The sequence below is a fragment of the Eublepharis macularius genome, chromosome 5 (genome assembly GCF_028583425.1).
Source record: "Eublepharis macularius isolate TG4126 chromosome 5, MPM_Emac_v1.0, whole genome shotgun sequence".
NCBI classification, from domain to species: domain Eukaryota; kingdom Metazoa; phylum Chordata; class Lepidosauria; order Squamata; family Eublepharidae; genus Eublepharis; species Eublepharis macularius.
The window spans coordinates 105,389,684-105,409,505 of NC_072794.1; the positions used below are offsets into that span (position 1 = coordinate 105,389,684).

The 19,822-nt window shown below is 42.0% G+C and overlaps 1 protein-coding gene across 4 annotated transcripts in view; it reads right to left on the reverse strand.

The window, feature by feature from the left end:
* TBC1D22B (TBC1 domain family member 22B) overlaps window positions 1-17,532 on the reverse strand; it is a 60,576-nt gene extending 43,044 nt beyond the window's left edge. For 3 of the 4 annotated variants that reach the window (XR_008597116.1, XM_054981853.1, XM_054981852.1), the window contains exons 1-7: window positions 17,294-17,470; window positions 12,395-12,451; window positions 6,864-7,165; window positions 4,303-4,482; window positions 4,018-4,088; window positions 3,229-3,357; window positions 2,566-2,631 (exon numbers count right to left, since the gene is read on the reverse strand). Coding sequence is in view for 3 of the 4 variants with exons in the window: in XM_054981853.1 (XP_054837828.1) it covers window positions 2,566-2,631; window positions 3,229-3,357; window positions 4,018-4,088; window positions 4,303-4,482; window positions 6,864-7,165; window positions 12,395-12,451; window positions 17,294-17,349 (861 nt within the window). In the remaining variant the exon portion in view is untranslated. Of the gene's footprint in view, window positions 1-2,565; window positions 2,632-3,228; window positions 3,358-4,017; window positions 4,089-4,302; window positions 4,483-6,863; window positions 7,166-12,394; window positions 12,452-17,293 lie in introns of all 4 variants that reach the window. The other variant, XM_054981854.1, reaches the window with a different exon arrangement.
* Between the last annotated feature and the right edge of the window lie 2,290 nt (window positions 17,533-19,822).

Genomic DNA, 19,822 nt, shown 5'->3' on the forward strand with positions numbered 1-19,822 from the left:
TCCCCAGAGTACCTGTGGAAATGCATAGCTTCTCTCTTAGGGACAGAGTTCTGAGTTCTTACACTCTTCTGGAAGCAACCAAGAAAGCAACCCAAACCTGGAGGGAGTTTGTTTGATGGGTTCCAGAAGATCTTTGGACAAAGTCACGAGGAACTTGTTACGTCCCATGCAGAAAAGCCTTGTACCCATAGAAAGGCTGAGGAGGGATGCACTATTCAGGAAACTTCAGATATGAGGATGAGTGGAGAGGGGGAGGCCTTCTCTGGTCTTTTTGATGGCAGTGAGGGCAGCAACCTATCTTTTGAGAATATCTGGATAAAGTCATTGCTAAAGGCAGTGAAGGAGGATGTCTAATACTTCCATTACTTTTGCTGTTGAGAAATCCACACTGTCTCATAGAACACATTTGTAAAGTCTTCAGGAGGCTAGTAGTGTTCTGGAAACTGGTATTTAATAGCAGAAGCATTCTAGGTGCCCCCTTTCAGTCTCCAGGCAGAGAAACAGAAGGAGTCTCAATTAAGCTGTTGCTAGAATCCTAAGAGGATGCTGCCTGTTATTGGAAAGATCTGTGGAAGCTAAATTGTCATGGCTCCCAGTTCTGAGAACTCTCTCTCCTTGGCCAACAGAGATCTATGAATACCAATTTTGCCCTCTCTCAGTTGGCCTTACTGAGGACTCTTGCAGTTGGAGGGTGGAGTTGGGAGGTGGTAGGCAGACAGCCAGCATTTGAGCCAAGGATGACTGCACGTGCCTGCACCCACCATTCAGAACCTTAAGAAAAAATTAGGAGCTTGATCTTTGCAGGCAAGGCAAAGATGTCCAGGACTGGCAGCTGTAGTAATTCCTTTAAAAGCCTTTGGGGTCAGGGACCAATGTCTCAAATCTACATGCTAGTGGCTCAAGCAGTTGGCTTTGGTATTGCATTCACTACTCTTGGGATGAGATGGCTGTGATGTGGGGTTACAGCCAATGCAATAGCAGCCACTGCCACTGCTAGCATTCCTGTTCAAAAGACTGGGACCTGCCCTTCCCTGGAGACTGACAGCCACTTTTGCTTCTGTGTCATTTAATAATATGAGAACATATCTTCTCTCCACGAGAAGTTTCAAGACACAGAAGTCTAGTCTGATAATCCTGAGTTTCCGCCTATGTATACTATGATCCATTTCAGTCAGTGAATTTAGCAGTGAGCATGCCATGTGGTTAGGCTGGCATCTATTGTGATTTCAGTTGGTACTGAATCCCTGAGCGGTCTTGCCCTTTTGAATGTTCTGAATGTGAAACCTCCAACAGAAAACAATGAATCTCTGAAGCTACTGGGACTTGGATTCAGGGCTGCTAGGCTATGTTGTCCAGAAACAGAAAAAGCACTCACTCGCTATAGTGATGTAAGTGATCACGGGGTCCTGGATTTTTGCCAGAGCCATCAGATCCAGTATGGCCTTTTGATGTATTTGCAAGATGACATCATATAACTTGCTTATCCTATCTGGCAGAAGATACACTCTGGCTGTTCTGGTGTATATACGGTGCAATGATGTGTTAAGGTTTGAAATGGGATGAGATAATTCTACTTGTTATTGACTACTGTCATATAAGTTTGCAGATAATGGATGTTTGTCCTTACATCCCTTGCAGGCTGGAGGGGGACCATAGGTGATTTTCTCCGAGGTATGAGTAGATGTTTATTGTGTGTAGTGAGGGCATGCAACCAAGGCAGATTTGAGCACTAAATATGTTGTAAACCACCTTGAAGACTAAATATGTTGGAGATGCAGTATAATGATGATTGTGGGGCTGAGAGTCTGAATAGGAGCACCTTGTACTGGCAGTGCAGCTGGTTGTGTGAGAACCTGCAGTACTGCTTGTGCTGTTGATGGATGGGAATGGAAATGTAGGTTTCATGTAAAAACCAAGTAAGCTCAGTGGAAGTTAATGGGATTTACTCCCAAGTAAAATTGTCTTACCTTCAATAACAGACTAGATTGGGGTGGGGAGTGAAACAGAGGGAAATCCATAAACAGCCTCTAGCAAAACAGGTACAAAGGAGCAGTGGCAAAGGGCCATGACAAGGCATGGGGGCATTGCAGCAGTTCCTGCAAGCAAGCAACTGGGAATGCAGGCACTCAGCAGTCGAAAGAAAGAAATCCAGAGCATCTCCCTCCCTGTATGAGGGAGGGAAAACGCAGTATGAGAACACAGAATACTGCTGTAGTCACTCTCTCATTTTCAGCAAACACAAACATTCCTGCTATATATCCTTCACTTCTCCATGAAAAGAGGAGAGAGCAACTGGGAACAGGTGATGCACTTAGGTGGTTGTTTGAACATTTACAAGAATGTATAAACAGTAAGCAGACATCATTAAATGTTTAATATTTTACAGTCTTAGAAACAGAAAGGGCACAGGCCTGCCTGCAGAGGAAGATAAGAGGAAAAACCCAAAGAAACCCCCTTTCCCTGCAGAAAGCATCCATGGAACCTCCAGGAAGTGACCCTTCACTAGCAGCCTAGGCTAGTAAGTAAAATGAGAGAAAGCTAAAAAAAAAAGAAACCTCTTCTCACCTCCTGAACTAGCGGCTGCTGAAATAGAGGAATCAGGGGATTCGTCCGTGGAATGTCTATATGTATCTGAAAGGGGTGGAAAAACACAAAGACGTTATACAGCATTTGGGATTGTTGAGCTCATTTGCCAGATGGTAATAAAAAGGGGAAATATGTCCAAGACCCAAATCAGAGCAGTACTTTTAATAAAGATGTACAAGATACATTGATTCAATCAAGGGTTTATTCAAACAGTCTCACATTAATACCTGCTTGCTAACCCTTCAGTGAAAGACAGCAGACACTTCAATATGGAGTTCAGCATGCACATGTCAACTTATCAGCTATGACACCCACAAAACAGCATGCTTTTAGAAACTAAGGGGGGGGTGACACCTGACATGGAAATGAGACCTTTGGGGGAAAAGCTTTATGGTAAATTCAAGTACCAGGGCAATACCTGCATTTAGAATTGCTATCGAGATCAAGTGCTCTATTAGCGCACTTCCCGCAATAAATTATCACATTTAGCCACAACACTGCTGGATAGTCTTACCACAATAATGGATAAAGCTACAGGGGAAAATTCAGAGGGTCACTCTTAAGTCACATCTCATGAAATCACCAAACCCTTCAGGATGCTGCACAATGACGGCAAGCTGTATGAAGTAGAAGTTTGGATACCTGCCGGTATGTATCTTGATGGTGTTCCTCATTTCTAGAGTCATAATACTGCTCAATAAAGCCAAAATACTCCTCTCGTTTGCGCTGCAAGGTCAGTTTCCTCCGCTCCATGTTGGCAGGGAGATAACCCTATAGCAGAACAAGAACTTGTCAAGCCAAAATCCATCCTCTCTGTTGTTGTGCTCCAAGTTCACCTATCTCACCTAGCTAACAGTAAGCTTCAGGAGAAGTATTCTAATTTGGGCCATAAGACTTGGTAAGAGATGAGGCTCCAAGGAGAACATAATTTCTTTCAAGCTAGAACTGCTGTGGTGGGAGAAACTGCATTGCTAAAGTTTCCACACACAACTTTTAAAAGCAACAAGCCTTGCATCGGATCTAGCAATCCTAATTTGATGAACATGCAGAGACTTCAAATTGGAAAAAGCTTTCCTGAGCCCAAACATGCATAGTTACATATTTGTCCTTACTTTCTGTAAAGGCCATCTTTGAGAGTCTAGCTATACAGAAGTTGCAGGCTTTCACTAAGCATAACTAGCACAGTACACTACCCTTATTTCTGAATCTCAGCTGCCTTTAAAACCAACCACAAATCAATGGAAGAGTACATGTTTTGCATGTTCTTCCCCAGCTAAAGAATTTCATCAGCAAGGATGAGAAAAACCTGCAGGATGTAACCAGAAGCACAGAAAACTGCAAAAGCATCCAGTTATACCACTCTCACACATTTTTTTCTGTGTATGATGTATGCAAGTCACCCTCGCCCAGGTATGCAGCGTGAGCACTCACCGATAAAAGTCGCCATGTCACAGGCCGAACTTCTCTGGGGACACCAGGCCAGCTGCATTTCCTCAGTTCATCTGTAAATGGACAGAAGCTAGTTCCCTCACACAAAGTAAACTAAATTTACCAAATTTAATTACCTCGCGTTTCCTATTTCTCCAGTACAATTTCAACTTAGGTCAGCCAAGAAATCATCAACTGAAATTGATACAGAACTAAATAAACTCTAGCAATTCCTCCAGAATAAGCAGAGCCCCATGATGCACAATTTTCTTTATGCACCCGGCTCACCTAGGTCTGTGTTGTGGCTGGATAGTAGCTGCCGGAATTTCTCTAGGCGAGTTTTCTCACGCACAGTCATGGGAGGAGCCCCTGAAGCATTTTGGTCAGAGATGCGAGCAACAAGTGGAATGATGGGCCGGAGTGGGAGGGATTGTTGTTTGTGGAGTGGATTGCGCATACAGGCATCCTCTAAAAGAAAACAGAGAGGGTCATCAGACTGTGAGCACATTGGACAGAAGCAAGCATGGAAGTAAGGGAGCTCCACAATCCACCTCCTTCATTTATCCAAGGTTGTGAATGTTAGATCAAACACAGTGCTTGGGTCTTTAATACACGCATGGCAGGAAGAGATACTACAGTTGTAATTTTTCTACTCCATCAATGGCAAAAGCTTCACCTGTCATGCCATTATGGAATGTGCAAACACAACCTCAAAAACAGACAATATTAACCTCCAAACTTACTCGCTGTCTGGGCAAATTACAGAAGTGCTCTGTTTTCATTGCATGTTCTACAGAACAGTAAGAATCCCTGCTTAAGCAAATGCTATAGCTGAAGCAATGTTTTAAGACTCATACACAAACAAGCAAGAAATAAATCCTCATCCCTTTTGTCTTAGACACCACATTGATTAGCATAATAAAATTCCACACTGCCAGCAAAAGGAACTGTTCTATGAGAGGGATGGGTGTAAAAAAATTCTATTGCAAAATTACTGAACGTGACTTAGATCACCTGGCCTGCCCTTCACTTAACATGGCCAGCTTCTCACTGCTCTCCTAGCCTTCTCTTCCTATTCAATCTTTTCCCTTGTTCTAGTCTTCATGCTCTCTTTCCCCATTTCTGTCTCTAGTGTGCTAAACAGCAAAATTGACAGCAGACTAGAGAAGTAAGGAAGCAGGGAACCTCATGGTAATTTAAAGCGGAAGTTCCCCAAATAACACCTGCATCCCAAGCCAGTTACCAAAACACACACAGTGGTGTGATGTGGCCTAAGATGCCATCTGGTGGTGCCAGCATGAAAGGAGGCTAATTCCTAAAATAATTATAGAGTAGCTGTTTTAGTCTATTGTAGCAAAACAAAGCAGAATAATAACATTTATTCCAGAATGAGTTCTTGTGAGTTAGTGATCACTGAAGAATCTGAAGATTTTTTAAATTAATATGAGGAAAATGTTTTTCTATTGCATCTGAAGAAGTGAGCTCTGATTCAAAAGCTCATGCTGGAATAAATGTTGATGAACATGAATTTTTTAATTGTATTTTAATATGTTGTTATCCGCCCTGAGCCCACTCACGGGGTGGGTGGGTAGACAGACAGACAGACAGAGACAGTCTTTGAGGAACCACCATTTTGTTTAATTTCTTAAAGCCAGTCATAGGTTTGTATGCTTCACTTACTGCCCTAGCACCTATACAAAAAGATAGGCTATATCTAAACTATTTACAACATGCCTAAATATCTTCTGAATAATCTCTACTCAAGGTTCCATTGGCTTCTCCAAAGCCTCCAATTTGATGGTTGTTGTAGGTTTTCCAGGCTGTATTGCCGTGGTCTTGGCATTGTAGTTCCTGACGTTTCGCCAGCAGCTGTGGCTGGCATCTTCAGAGGTGTAGCACCAAAAGACTGAGAGATCTCTGTCTTTTGGTGCTACACCTCTGAAGATGCCAGCCACAGCTGCTGGCGAAACATCAGGAACTATAATGCCAAGACCACGGCAATACAGCCCGGAAAACCCACAACAACCATCGTTCTCCGGCCGTGAAAGCCTTCGACAATACATCCTCCAATTTGACCTCAAGAATCCTATTCATATTGGTTTGTGCCACTAACCGAAAGGCCTTTATTCACATAAGTTTCACACAATCAATACAAAAGGTTCGCGAAAAGTTACTGACGAGCTCAAGAAATTAACTCTGTAAATATATGGTGTCATTTTTAAATATAACAAATGAATCTCAATTCTGTATCTAGAAAAGCTGAATTTCACAAGATAAAAAAATTCTGAATGAAACCAGGGTACACTTAGTCAATCATTCTATTTCCAATACCAACCAAGCATTATAACAAGGAATTGTACAGGGCACTGAAGCCTTGCCTTCTAAGAACCCCCACTCAACTCTCCACACTAGTTTTCAACAGGGATAGCCAAAACAATTTTTTTTTTTATTTATTCCCCACCTTTCTCCCCAATCCAAAGCAGTTTACATTATTCTCTTCTCTTCCACTGTATCCTCACAAGAACTCTGTGAGGTAAGTTAGACTGAAAGAGTATGACTTGGCCCAAGTGAGCTTCCATGGCAGAGTGGGGATTTGAACCTGGGTCTCTCAGATCCTAGTTCAACACTCTAACCACTATAATACATTGGTACACTCTGGCACAATAAAGCCTTGTTTTGCAGTCACTGGAAAAAGAAGCCTGCATTTGTTGACAAAGATCCAAGAGGTTCCATTCTGTACTCAACTGAAAGTACAATATTTGTGCAGAATCTATACATGCACTGCAATAATGGCAAAAGCACGCACTGCAATAATGCCAGAACAGGAGCAAAAGCAACAGGGTTCTTACCAGGCATTCTGGACAGCTGGACTTCACTATTAGACTTGATAACTTTGCAGTTGGTTGGTACTTCACTCAGAGCTGCCTGAGGTCGCTCAGGTTTCACACGCAGTCTGCTGTGGTTCTCAAGCACCTGCGCTGCTGTGGCCCTGGCCACCTTAGAGTTCAAGGTCTGGAAAGATGAGAAGTCCTCATCTTCATCATCCCCAATGTCCCAAGCATCACTGGTGTCACGGGCAAACTCATGAAAACTGCTGGCCTTCTTATTCTTCATGGGCAGCGCATTAACCTTGGAACGTTCTTTAATGAAGCTACAAAATGCAAGAGAATCTGTGTTGTTGCCATCACTGCACAGTCAACCACTGCCTCTGCTGTTCCCCAGTCCATGGTATCATCTGCTCCATTTAACTGCATTGCCGTTTCACATGAAGGATCACTTCTCCATCACATTATACAAACCTGCCTCCTCCAATGAGTGTGAGAATAAGGAATGCAAAAGCCTTCCATGAAATCCACACCAAGTACAAAGTTCAGAAGAATAGCGCTTTATAATCTTGACACATGAAACACCAAACACTCCTGCCAAGTGCCTTAACAAAGAAAGCTTGCTGTCTGCCTTCTGTGTGGCAAGCAAGCAAAGCAAAGGAGGAAGAGATTATATTCAGCCTCAGTGAGTATCTAAAGAATCATGGCTAGCCCAGCACCCTTTAAAACATCATAAGCCTCCAACCTGAGAGTAAGCACAAAGAGAACACCCCTTAGTGATCAGGTCAACATATATATGGAATACAGAGTGATCAGTCCAGATCATTTTTCTAAACTGTTCATTTTTAGCTAAGTGTGTCAAAACCTTTTTGCCAGAGAACTTTCAAAAATTCATCACCTAACAAGAAATACAGAAAATATTTAACTACTAGAAGGTGAATAAGACTGTAAGGGAATTTGAGAACAAAGAGGAGCTTTGGAAATGTCTAAATATCAGAAAGCCCTACTAGAAAGAGCATATGAAAAGACAGGAAAACTACCCCCAAAAAACTAATGCAAAACAGATATCGAAAAGATACCTTTTTTAGACCATCACATTGCCATAAAGTGACAAATCTGGAGATGGGATTTTCAGTCAACAGGAAGAGGCATAAGAAACTGCAATCATGGATTCCAGGATCCATTGACCCAACATGAAAATAGCCTTGCTTCTTACTGACAACCAAACATCAGAAAGTTGTTGGTAGCAGGAACAGATTTAGTGACTCATTGCAAAGGTAGGGGTGGAGGGGAGAAATAAGGGGAATTGAGCATACCATAAACACAAACATACGTTTAGTTCATCTAGCATTGCTTTTTCCAAACCCAGAACCGGGAGGATACTCCAGAGGGTCCCTGATTCATTTATAAGGACTAGAGATGTGACTAGCTGGAAAGAACCAAAAAAAAAATTGGGGAAAGGGTTTTTTTCCCCTGAGGACTTTTTTCAATTGAAAATTTGGGGGGGGGGGGAGCAATCAAAAACTCCTCCTATGAAATATTTTCTCTTTTAGAATGAGTAAAATGTTTAAGGCAAGGGCTTTCACATTCAAAATGTATAGTATGAAAAAGTCTGAGGACCTTCTGAATTTTCCCAATGGAAAACTAGAGAAATTTGGGTGAGTACTGAGAAAAACCACCTATATTTTCTCTGAGTGAGAAAAACCTTTATCTTGTGTAAAAAAGCATTTCACTCTTCCCAAATGTAGAGCATGAAAGAAGCCTGAGGACTTTCACAATTTTTCCCGGGGAAAAATTGGGAAATTTGGGGGAGTGCTGGGGGGGGGGGACCTCTTACACTGTGTGAGGAATGTAGACATGTACAATATTTTCAAGAATGTTTTTGTTGTTGTTTAAATATAAATAATTTTGGCAACATTTATATGCTATAATGTGTTTAATGATAATAATTATTTAAGAGATCAGCATTTTCAATGTTATAAAGTTTAGCTTAATATCCAAATATGATGGCAGTCCTACCTACCGTAAAAGAGAGTCTGTTCAAATAATATACTTACTTTAATTTAATACAGTATCTTTTCTACCTTCAACTTTTATTTTCTCTACTTCTTGGGGCTAAACTAGACATGATGGTGTCCTCAGCCACAGTGGACTGAGGTGCGCTTGTCCCCTCCACGCCACCGCACCTTATTAAGTGCCTAAATGGCTGCATATATACTCACAACCATTTTGGCACTTGATAATGTGCTGGAGAGAAATAAGAGTAATGTATTGCGGGCACAATCAGGATTGGTTTCTCATTTGAAAAAGACTTCATGTCTACTTTGACTCTCAGGTGACAAAAATTAAAGATTTGCTATGGTGGCCTATGGTACAACAATTTCCAGCACTCGCTCGTTCACTCATTCACACACTCTCAAGTATTGGGTTTACCTGCAATTTTTCTTATAGAAAATGAAGATGTAAACTTTTTAATTCCATAAATATGCCAAAGAGTACAATGATATATGCTAAATTATAAATGATGTATTTTATGTTGTTAAATTGGTAAAGGATGTTTACATTTGATGATAAAGTATTGCATGTATTTCAAATTTCTATTCCTCTGCTGAAAAAAACTGGGACCCCCTCCCCCACATCGCTTCAAAATTTCCAGAATTTTTAAATCTCTAATAAAGTAAGAAGGCAAGCCTTCCTTATGCCCATTTTCTCACAATGGAGGTACAGGCTCTCCACCTCTAAGGAAGAGGACAGAATCAGCTTTTCCCTCTTTCAAAGGTGATCAGCTAGCTTCCAGTGTACAAACTAGATGTTGGAAACCAATTACTCAGCCATAGGAACTCTTAATTGGATGAGAGGCACCAAGGAGGTACAGTCCTTATTTTTATTTACACCACATCACACACCATCCACAGACAATAACAGCCAACAGAAGTTTTCAATCCACCCAGTTGGTGCGGAGTTTTGGACTTGGTTGTCATCAATACGCAGATGACACCCAGTTGTATCTGTTGATGGGAGGCTGACCTGATTCTGCCCCTAACACCCTGTTGAGAGCCGTGGAGGCCATGTCTGGGTGGGTAGAACAGAGCAGGCTGAAGTTGAATCCTGCGAAGACGGAGGTCCTGTACTTGGGCCGTGGACTGTTGTAGGTAGGGATCCTTCTCCCGACCTTTGAGGGGGCACCACTTGTGCCCGTACCATCGGTTAGGAGTTTGGGCGTGATTCTGGATTCCTCCTTGTCTATGGAGGACCAGATCACGGCTGTGGTTCAGCCGGCCTTTTTCCACCTTCGGCAGGCCCAGCAACTGGCACCCTACCTCTTGGCCCAGGACCTAACAACAGTGATCCATGCAACGGTCACCTCCAGGTTAGACTACTGTAACTCGCTCTACGCAGGGCTGCCCTTACAGAGACTTCAACAGGTCCAGAATGCTGTTGTGCGCGTCCTAATTGGAGCTTCGTGTAGGACACACATTACGCCTATCTTGCAGCAGCTTCACGGGCTCCCAGTAGAATTCCGGATCCAGTTCAAGGTGTTGGTTTTGACCTAGAAAGCCCTAAATGGACTGGGACCAGCATACCTAAGGGACCGTCTCTCCCTGTATGTGCCCCAGAGAGCACTTCGTTCAACCAGAAAACATCTACCGGTGGTTCCTGGCCCTAGGAAGGCTCGGCTGGCCTCTACCAGGGCCAGAGCCTTTTCGATCCTGGCCCCAACCTGGTGGAACTCTCTGTCTGAGGACACTTGGGTCCACCAGGATCTTTGTATTACTTAGGCGGGCCTGTAAGACAGAGATGTTCCGCCAGGCATATGGTGGAGGCTAATTTTAGCCCATCATTGCCGAGCCTTCCACCGGTCTCCCTCTACAAGGGGTATGGAGAGTCCACTCATGCTGGTTGCCCAAAAGGGGTACAATACTTTATGTTTTATGATTAATTTTAAGTTGTATTTTAATCAATGTTGTACCTCGCCCTGAGCCTGCTTGCGGGGAGGGTGAGTTAAAAATAAAATAAATAAATAAATGAGTAATTAAATAAATAAATAAATTTGATACTGAAACTGAGGTTCCACTGATCTTCTCTATTTCTATGAGCAGCTGTGAAAGCTTTTCCAGGCCCCTTCCTACCTCTGTTTAAATGATCACTAGCTAGAAGTCATTAACTAATAAGGAAGTTTCTTGCTGTTTCCAGTGCAAATTCCTTTCCAATCAAAGGGTGTGACTGATTAGAACTTGGGTCTATTGAATCAGCTATACTCTGCTATCACAGGCAATGTACAAACACATGCACACATTTTCTTCTGACTTTTAAAATGTAGCTGATACGGGTATCAATGTATTGTTCTGAGGTTGCCAGTGAACAGAAGCCTTCAAGGAGCATATGCAGCTTTCAATACGTATTTTTAAAAGTGACTGTCCAAAATGTGGCATGTGAAGATTGGGGAGGCGGGGCAGTTTTGAGTGGGTTATGAAAACGTTTTCATCAAAATGGTGTCCATGGGTTGCTAAAGTTTGTGAACTGCTGAACTGGCATATTTCTAGCAAAGGTTTATTAGTCTAGACAGTCAGAGAAGTGATCCTTCAACTTCCAATTAGCAGGCACAGAGAAGAATCTGCAGGAGATGGATGACTCTTAATTATCCTATACACATCCTTTATCATCCAATTGGTAGTGGCTGCAATCAGAGAAAAGACACACAGGTACAGAGGGGCATTGATGCTAACGTAACAAAAGAACCAAGATATTATAGATTTACTGTATAAATGGGGTGTATAAACCGTATTTATACTATCTACAGAGATTTGGCATGGTAAGATTGACTCCTATATTAAGCAGTGGAGTAACTGGGATTTTCAACCTTTAAACTGTTACATTGCTTAAATGCACCAAGCAATATACAGGTCAGGGTGGCTACACAGGCTGGACAGTAGCAGTCGGGCCTTTGCCCCACTTGAACCTCACCTTTTGCTTGGAGAAATTCCTTCTACAGATCAGCAAAGACTTTAGACCCTACAACCCATCAAATTTTTAACTTATTAGCTCAGCAAGGGCAATGATTGTGATGGAGATGCCTTCCCAGTGAGGCCACCAGATCATTTCAAGTCCTTCAATAAATGGCCAATAGCATGTGGTGAAAAAAACACAGAAGTCATTTTAAAATTTAATCCTGAATAAGAATGTATTGTTCTAAATACAGCTCCCAACATTACTCTTATGGACAACTATTTCAAAATGTGTTTTATCAGAAGATATAGGAAAACTTATAGTTGTCATCCCTGAGGAAACTGTTTTATCAAAATTCAATAGGACAACATATCTGAAAAAAACATTTTCCCTCAAATAACTCTGTTTGGCCTTTTCTGATTCTCTGGCAATTTTTGGTATTGCTTTCATTTTCTATATTCTTGATGATCTCCAGGTGAAAAGATCTTGAAGGCTGCTATTCCATGGAACCGCAGACAGAAAAAACTCCTCTTACTACAGATGAAGAGGCATCATATGGTAATGACCACTAGCAACCCACCTTCTGGAGGAGAAGGAAAACCACTTACTTCTTGGTGAGCCGGGGATCCAGAGGAGGGTGTTGAGCACCGTAAACAGGCTGAATGCTGCAGAGGAAACAAGAAAGTCGGGTAATTTGTAATTGTTCAAGTCTTTGGGATACATGCAGAAAAATCACCAATAGCTCCAAGTCTTAGGGTAATTCTTCCAAGAGAAGAACAGATACTGCCTTCAGTGACACTGCAGAATAATTGATGCACTACTGAACCAATCCTATAGCAAGGAGGATAGAGCTGAGAATAGCTCAGCTGATAAACTCAGAAGTTTCCAACCCTAGTTACAATACCATGTAATAGGCATTTTAGGGTTTGTAAATCAGCGTCTGCTCCTTACCAAAGAAATGGTAGTTACTTTACCTTGTTTTTCTTCTACTTTTCAAATGGATTCCCTCAAAGCACTTGCTTATCCAGAAGTGCATTTTACAGGGGGAAATTGTAAAAGTTCTTTTGCTGTTATTGAAAACTCTGGTCCATCCCAGTATATGCCTACTCTTAAGAATGAATTAAATGAAGGAAGAGTAGCAGATTTTCTTTCAAACTTCAAACAAATTGCTTGCAGCTACTGAACTACAAAGACATTTCTCAATTAATACTAAATATAGCCTAAAATACATAGTCTAATCTATGCCACTGCCCTATTGTATAATCTTTACAGTAACATTTTCTGTCCATATTTCTTTTCCTTCTTTCTCCAGTCCTCTAGAAAGTCTTGCAAATGGATGTATTATTTTTTACAAGATTTGTATCCTGTCTTAAAAATATACATTTACCAGCACTCAATTTTGTTCAATTTACAACAATAGCCATTTACATACATTGATGTACCACTTAACAAGCACATCCCTCATAATGATAGGTCAACACTATGAAGACACAATATACATAGAACTGCAGGGCTCCAGAGATGCAGAGCTCATCTAGCACAACTGCCTGACGCATGGCAGGATTCTCCCTGGAACAATCAGCTATTATTAACACTTCAGTTTGGTGTAATAGTTAAGGGCGTGGGACTCTAATCTGGAGAACCAGGTTTGATTCCTCACTCCTCCACTTGAAGCCAGACAAGTGACCTTGGGTTAGTCTCAGCTTCTAGCTCTCTCAGCCGCACCCACTTCACAGGGTGTTTTGTTGTGGGGATAATAATAACATACTTTGTAAACTGCTCTGAGTGGGGGTTAAGTCATCCTGAAGGACTGTATGTAAATCAAATATTGTTATTATTATTATTTCACTTTTTGATAATCTACACACACATGGGCCTTGGGCAATTTCATTCTGGAGAGGTGGCATAGAAATAACTAAACCGTTACCTCAGATATTAACATCCTTACAGGTTTATTTGCTCATAATTCACTGGGAGAGAACATGAATGAATGAATGAAAAACCTGCATAGGCATTTTTAAAATACGTTCAGTAAAACACACACTATTTGTTCATATAAGACAGCCAAGCAATCTACCACAAGGATTTTAAAATCTGAGTGATCAACCCAGTGTTAACAATAACACTGACCATTCCTTCTGTCTCAGAATCCCCTCTTTACCCTCCCCTTTGGCAAATCTAGAAAAGACAGGAAAGATTTCCCATTATAAGTAGCTCTTGGAAACTTTTAGCTGCCCTACCAAAATTTCACCTCCTTCCCATTTTGATTTATTAGAGTGAGTCACATTACTTCATACATGGTGAAGTGCTTTTTTCTTCCTAGCTTAGATTATACTGCACATGGAGTAAATGGGTCATCAGAACAGTTTATCCCAAGCACAGACTCTCCTAACATAGGGTAGGCAGTGCTGTACAAAATGACAAACTGAATTATCCATTATGAACAGAGAAATTATTTACAACATGCAAAGCACAATCTATGCTAGGGGAAACAAGACACTGTGCTTGGAGTGGTTGGATGAACTAGCCTGATGTAGGACAATATATATGCTTCACAGAAACAGAAATTCCATGTGGGAAAGGCATGTACTACAGAACGTTTAAAGATATATGCATGCACATACCTGATATTCTTTCCACTACCCTAAGATACCCTAGCAGCATGACTAGAAGATAACTTACACCAAAGTTTATGAAGTTTAAGTTCAGTGGTTGGGCTGAGTCCCAAGTAGGCTCATTTCTTTCCCCCAAACCGGTTTCTCTGGTTTAGCCAACTTCAGTGTTTAAAATAACTATAGATGGAACAGACACGTTGCTTTACATTGGCAGGCACACATATAAACAGGACGTGGCATTACAGTAAGAAACTTAAAAGATACCAAAGTACTAATGTACTTGTAGTGTGCATTTTGTCTTTGCTTCTCAAAAACAGGTGCCGTCACCTGTACCTGCAGTTCTTTCATATATCAGAACTATCTTGAATATCTGTTAGAGTTTGGCCAGAGGAAAGCAAGAATACATTAGAGGTAGAAACAGAAAATGAACTGACCGGGCAAGATTTAAAGCCAGCTAAGCATTCCAGAGGCCATGCAGTGCAGCGCTGCAAGGGAACTGCAGGTTCAAGATGAGGTTATAGGGTTTAGGTTCAGATTGCAGCATCTATATCAATCATACTGTCTTCATCTCAAATATAATAGCAGAGGTACAGAGAGGCAGACAGTCTTTCTCCAAGAGCACATACCCGACTACATTTAACAGGGGTTAGTTTCCTCTTCCAAGCATCATGATAGACACAAACGGAGTGGTCAAGGAATTGCAAGGGGGATAGAACATTTCTGCTCTTCCATAGCACACTTCACAATCAAACTAGGAATTCTAATCCATGTATATGTATTGGCAGTAACGGCCAATATGAATAAGTTATTCCAAATTAATTATTTTTATATTGCGAGTGCAATCATTCACGTGCAGTATGAGAAAACTCTTATCAGTGCAAAGAAGGTTTTTTTCAAGTGCAGACCCTCTCCAACATTAGCCCCTTTTGCACCAGGAACATTTCACTATCCCAGAAATCAAGCCAAAAAGGCATGGAATCAGCTTGTCTGGGCCATTTCATGTTTAGTCAATGTGGTGCTATTCTTTTTAGTTTGCACCATGTCAAAATGAGTTGGGATTGATGAGTGCTGATGCTTTCATCACTGATGCTGTCATTGGTGATGTCACACCGCCAGCCCTTTCCTTTTTCTTGCGCACATAATGAATTGATGCATCGCTGGAATGCTGGATCAATCTATTTCCTGGATTTCTCCCCCTTAGCCCACTGAAGCACCAATCCTACACTGGAGTTTTTTTAAAAAAAACATTAAAACAAGTGGGAAAGGAAAGAGAGGAGGGGGAGTAATGGAAAGGAGAGGGACTGGATGGATAGACAGCAATGGCCAATCACAATGAAGTGGGCTGGCAAAGGGTGGAAAGGGGCCAGAAGAGGGTGGAATGCCAACAGCACAATCCTAAGAAGAGTTACTCTAGTCTAAATCCATTGATTTCAATGGGCTTAGACTGGAGTAACTCTTCTTAGAATTGCTCTGTAAAATAACAACAACAACAACAACAACATTCGATTTATATACCGCCCTTCAGGACAACTTAATGCCCACTCAGAGCAGTTTACAAAGTATGTCATTATTATCCCCACAACAATAATCACCCTGTGAGGTGGGTGGGGCTGAGAGAGCTCCAGAGAGCTGTGACTCTGTGACGGAATAGTGTGCATGGGGAAACAGTTGACTGGAAAATGGATTTTTAAAAAAAGTTTTAAAAAGTTGAGGTATAAGTGCTCCAGGAAAGCTGCAGAAAGCCACATAGTAGCCAGAGTGACTACTTATGGCAGCAAATCAGTGCAGATGGTCACAAAAAATGCTGCAGTATGGGAACTGAACTGGCAAAACTGGCCCATGCAGAAGGGGTTAGTAAGGCACCAAGTTGGTATTTATGCCATCAGCCATGTTCCCAAACAAAACAGTGAAGCAAGGAAGAAAATGAAACCCATATTTAATTCAGAATTCCTTGCTCTGTGAAAACCACACCTTTGTTAAAAAAAGCAAATGTTAGTACTTAAAAAGGATCTCACTAAGGCCCTTGTAGATTTGGGCTTCTGCCTAAAAGTTTCATAACTGGCCTTGGCCTTACCCATAAGATGGTCTGAAAGCTATCTATAACTGGGGGAAAGTCTGGTGGGTGCTTAAAAACTGACACCACTTCATTTCAATATGAACGTTTGTGAGTCGCTTGTATTGTTTTGCTAGGACAATCAGGGCTACTCTTTGCAATGGTTCAAAGTAAGCCTCACAACTTTTGTATTTTTGGCATGACTAGGTTTCTTTGACACCTGCCCATGCATTTTACCCTTGTTAGAACGCTCAGCAATCAGTATGGCATAGTAAGCATATACATACACACAGAATTAACATATGCAAACGAGGAAATGGTTTATCTTTCTGGGCAAAGCAAAAAAACTTGGTGTACCTGCCAGCACCAATGCCTCACTACCGCCTAAACGCACCAATGCTCTCGAATCTGGAGGGGTGCAGTTTTACTACTCCAACTCCCCTCACTGCGGAGGATTCGGACGTGGGAACCAAGGAAGTAGTTGCCCCCCTTCGCCCACCTGGCGAAGTGTCAGCGTCGCCCCCTGCCTGGCAAAGAACTTCAGGCTGCAGGGGCTGCTGACTGAGCCAGTAGCAGCAGGAGAGGAATGGTGTCATGACCCCCTTCGAGAGGGTCACCCCGAGGCAAAGGGAGACCCCACTGCAGCCCCCGCCCTCCTTCAGGGAAGATGATTTATCGCGGCCACTGATACGAATTGCCTTCAGGAATAGGGCCGCGACCTTTCACGCGCGCCTCTCAAGAATGAATGGCGGCGAGGCGCCTCTCGTCGTCATCTACCTCAGCGTGGAACGCCTGCCTAATCAGCATCGATATCGGGTTGGAGCCCGATCCTCACTGACCTGCCCGGCAGCTTCGCGCTCCGTTTCCAGAACTGCTTACTGCCTTCGGCAGCCATGGCTGGGGCCGGAGGCCAAGTCCTCCGCCAGCGCTGTGGGGGAGGGGACGAGCTGAAGCGGTGGGCCCCGGTAGCAGCCGCGGGCCGAAGCCGCCTCACCTCCTCCCTCCAGGGCCTCCGTTGCTAGCACCCTCTGCCGCCATCTTGGTTTCGGGCGGGTGCGGCCAAATGATTGGCCGCCTGGACGAGAATTTCCTGGCTGGCCAATCCTAAACTAGGTTCCTGAAGGAACGTTAGTGGGGGGGGGGGGTGGCGGAGAGGAATCAGGAGCCTGACAGAAGCGTAGAGGCGGGATAATTCGTCTAGGAGGCGGGGCGGGGAGGAAGCGTGTGCGGTTCTTGAACTGGGAAGCGGGAGGCGGTTAAACTGTCAAAGCCGGTGCTTTAGCAAAGGAGCGGGAATAAGAGAGGTCTGTGCACAGGGCGGGAGAGGCCGGGTCAAACAACGCAGTAAAGGTTTCATCTTGAGAGGACACCTATATTATGGCAAACGTTTGTGTTTATAACGAAACTGTTTAATCGTTTTGAAATGTATAAATGTTCGCAACCTTCTCAGCTGAAAACTAGCAAAAACCTCAGACGACTGTTTGGCTGTAAAGACATGCATATCCCTTGCCGTTCTGGAGTTACTCAAGTGGCAGCTGCATTCCTATGCAGGCTTCCGAAGGAGTAAGCCCTCCGCTGATCTTAGTAGGATATTCGAATATGCTTAGGATTGTTCAGTGTTAACCAACCGTTGGGCGTAGGTTGCTGCTTACAATTCAGTGACTGGGGGGCGAGTAGAGAAACACTAACATACAGAGTATAGTTGCCTATATGTTACAGAGACGAGTAGACACAACTGTATTTGAAGGAGGTTTCATTACTATTATTAAATGGCATGTTGTTTTCCATTTATTTCCAGGTTATGTAGAAGAGGCTATGTAGCTGTAGGACATGATTCTTCAAAAACAAATCCCCTAACAAGACAACAAAAAGCAGAGGAAAAACAACTCTGTAAACAAAAGGTAATCAAGGAGGTTGGAACAACAGAAAATAATTGTTTAAAATGATTAAAAATATGAATTTAAAATGCAGGTATAAAGTTTAATTAGAAATACATAAATTAAAAACATCATATGGTTTTACATATATGTACTAAAATCTTGTATATAAATAAAATAAAATCACTAATATACAGGTATGATAGTACAATTCATTGCCATATGTACAGAACTAATAAAACCTGACACATTTCGGCCCAAAGGCCTTCCTCAGTGGTATGAAAATATCACACATGAAATTATGTAGTGTTTCGTTGAAATATATTTGTTTGATACTGGTTTTCCTCTTATTATGCAGGTTTTAATTTTTGTGTATTTTTGTCCCCCTTTTTACTTTTTCTTTTTTTCCTCTCTATTTCAGATTCATTGTGTGCTAGGTCATATATGTTTAATTTATGTATTTTATTGATGGGGTGCTGTCTCTAAAGGTTAGTTTATGTATTTCTAATTAAACTTTGTACCAGTGTTTTTAATTCCTATTTTTAGTCATTTTCATCAATTTTATTTTTTCTGTTGTTCCAGCCTCCTTTGTTACTCTTTGTTTGCAGGGTTTTTGTTTTTCTCCCCTTTTTGTTGTTCTTATTTGAGGCTGTGAAGCTGCCAGAATAAACTAAAGAAAGGACTCAGGTCTCTATTCCTGTTTCTATGTCCCAATGCAGTATGTGTAGCATTCTGATATAACCATTTTCAGTGAAGGTAGTTTCAGATGGGCAGCTGTATTGGTCTGTAGTACAAGAGCAAGATTCAGGTCTAGTAGCACCTTAAAGACCAACTAGATTTCCAGGGTATGAGTTTTCGTCAACACTCTCTTTGGCCAGAAGGAAATTTTGCTCTGGTTTGGTTTAGACTGAAACAGGGTTTTTGGGTGCATTCACATGACATTATCCCCTAATTGTCCACTTTTTATGTTCTATCCTGCTTCTCTGCAGTTTTTCCCAAACCTGAATTGGTTGTGATCCCCTTGCAGTCAAAGTGTTTGTATGCCATGTGGACAGGAAGATGTGGATTTTTTTTTAGGTTCTATCCACATCAACTCTATTTCCCTTGGTCATCTCCCCCATTCAGCTGCCATTTCCCTCTGCTACTGGATGGCTTTTTTTAAAAGTGGCGATTGATCTATTGCTATAGCATCATAACATTATACCTACTAGCCCCTTCGAATTCACAGCTTACATTTTTTAAAAAATAACAGAGGAATCTTAAGATTATAGTTGCCTGAGAAAGGATCACTCTCTTAGTTGCTAGCCCTTTTTGCTGCAGTGATATGCCTTCCCTCTTCTACCTCTGGAAAATCAGAATCTCCAACAGACTATTACAGATTTTAGCAATATGTTATATGCCAGCCTTTTTTTAAAAAAAAAGTCCTCTGGTGGGATGGGAGTGGGGGATGGCAGCGGTAGGGAGCTGAGGAAATGAAAGTAGAGGAGAAAT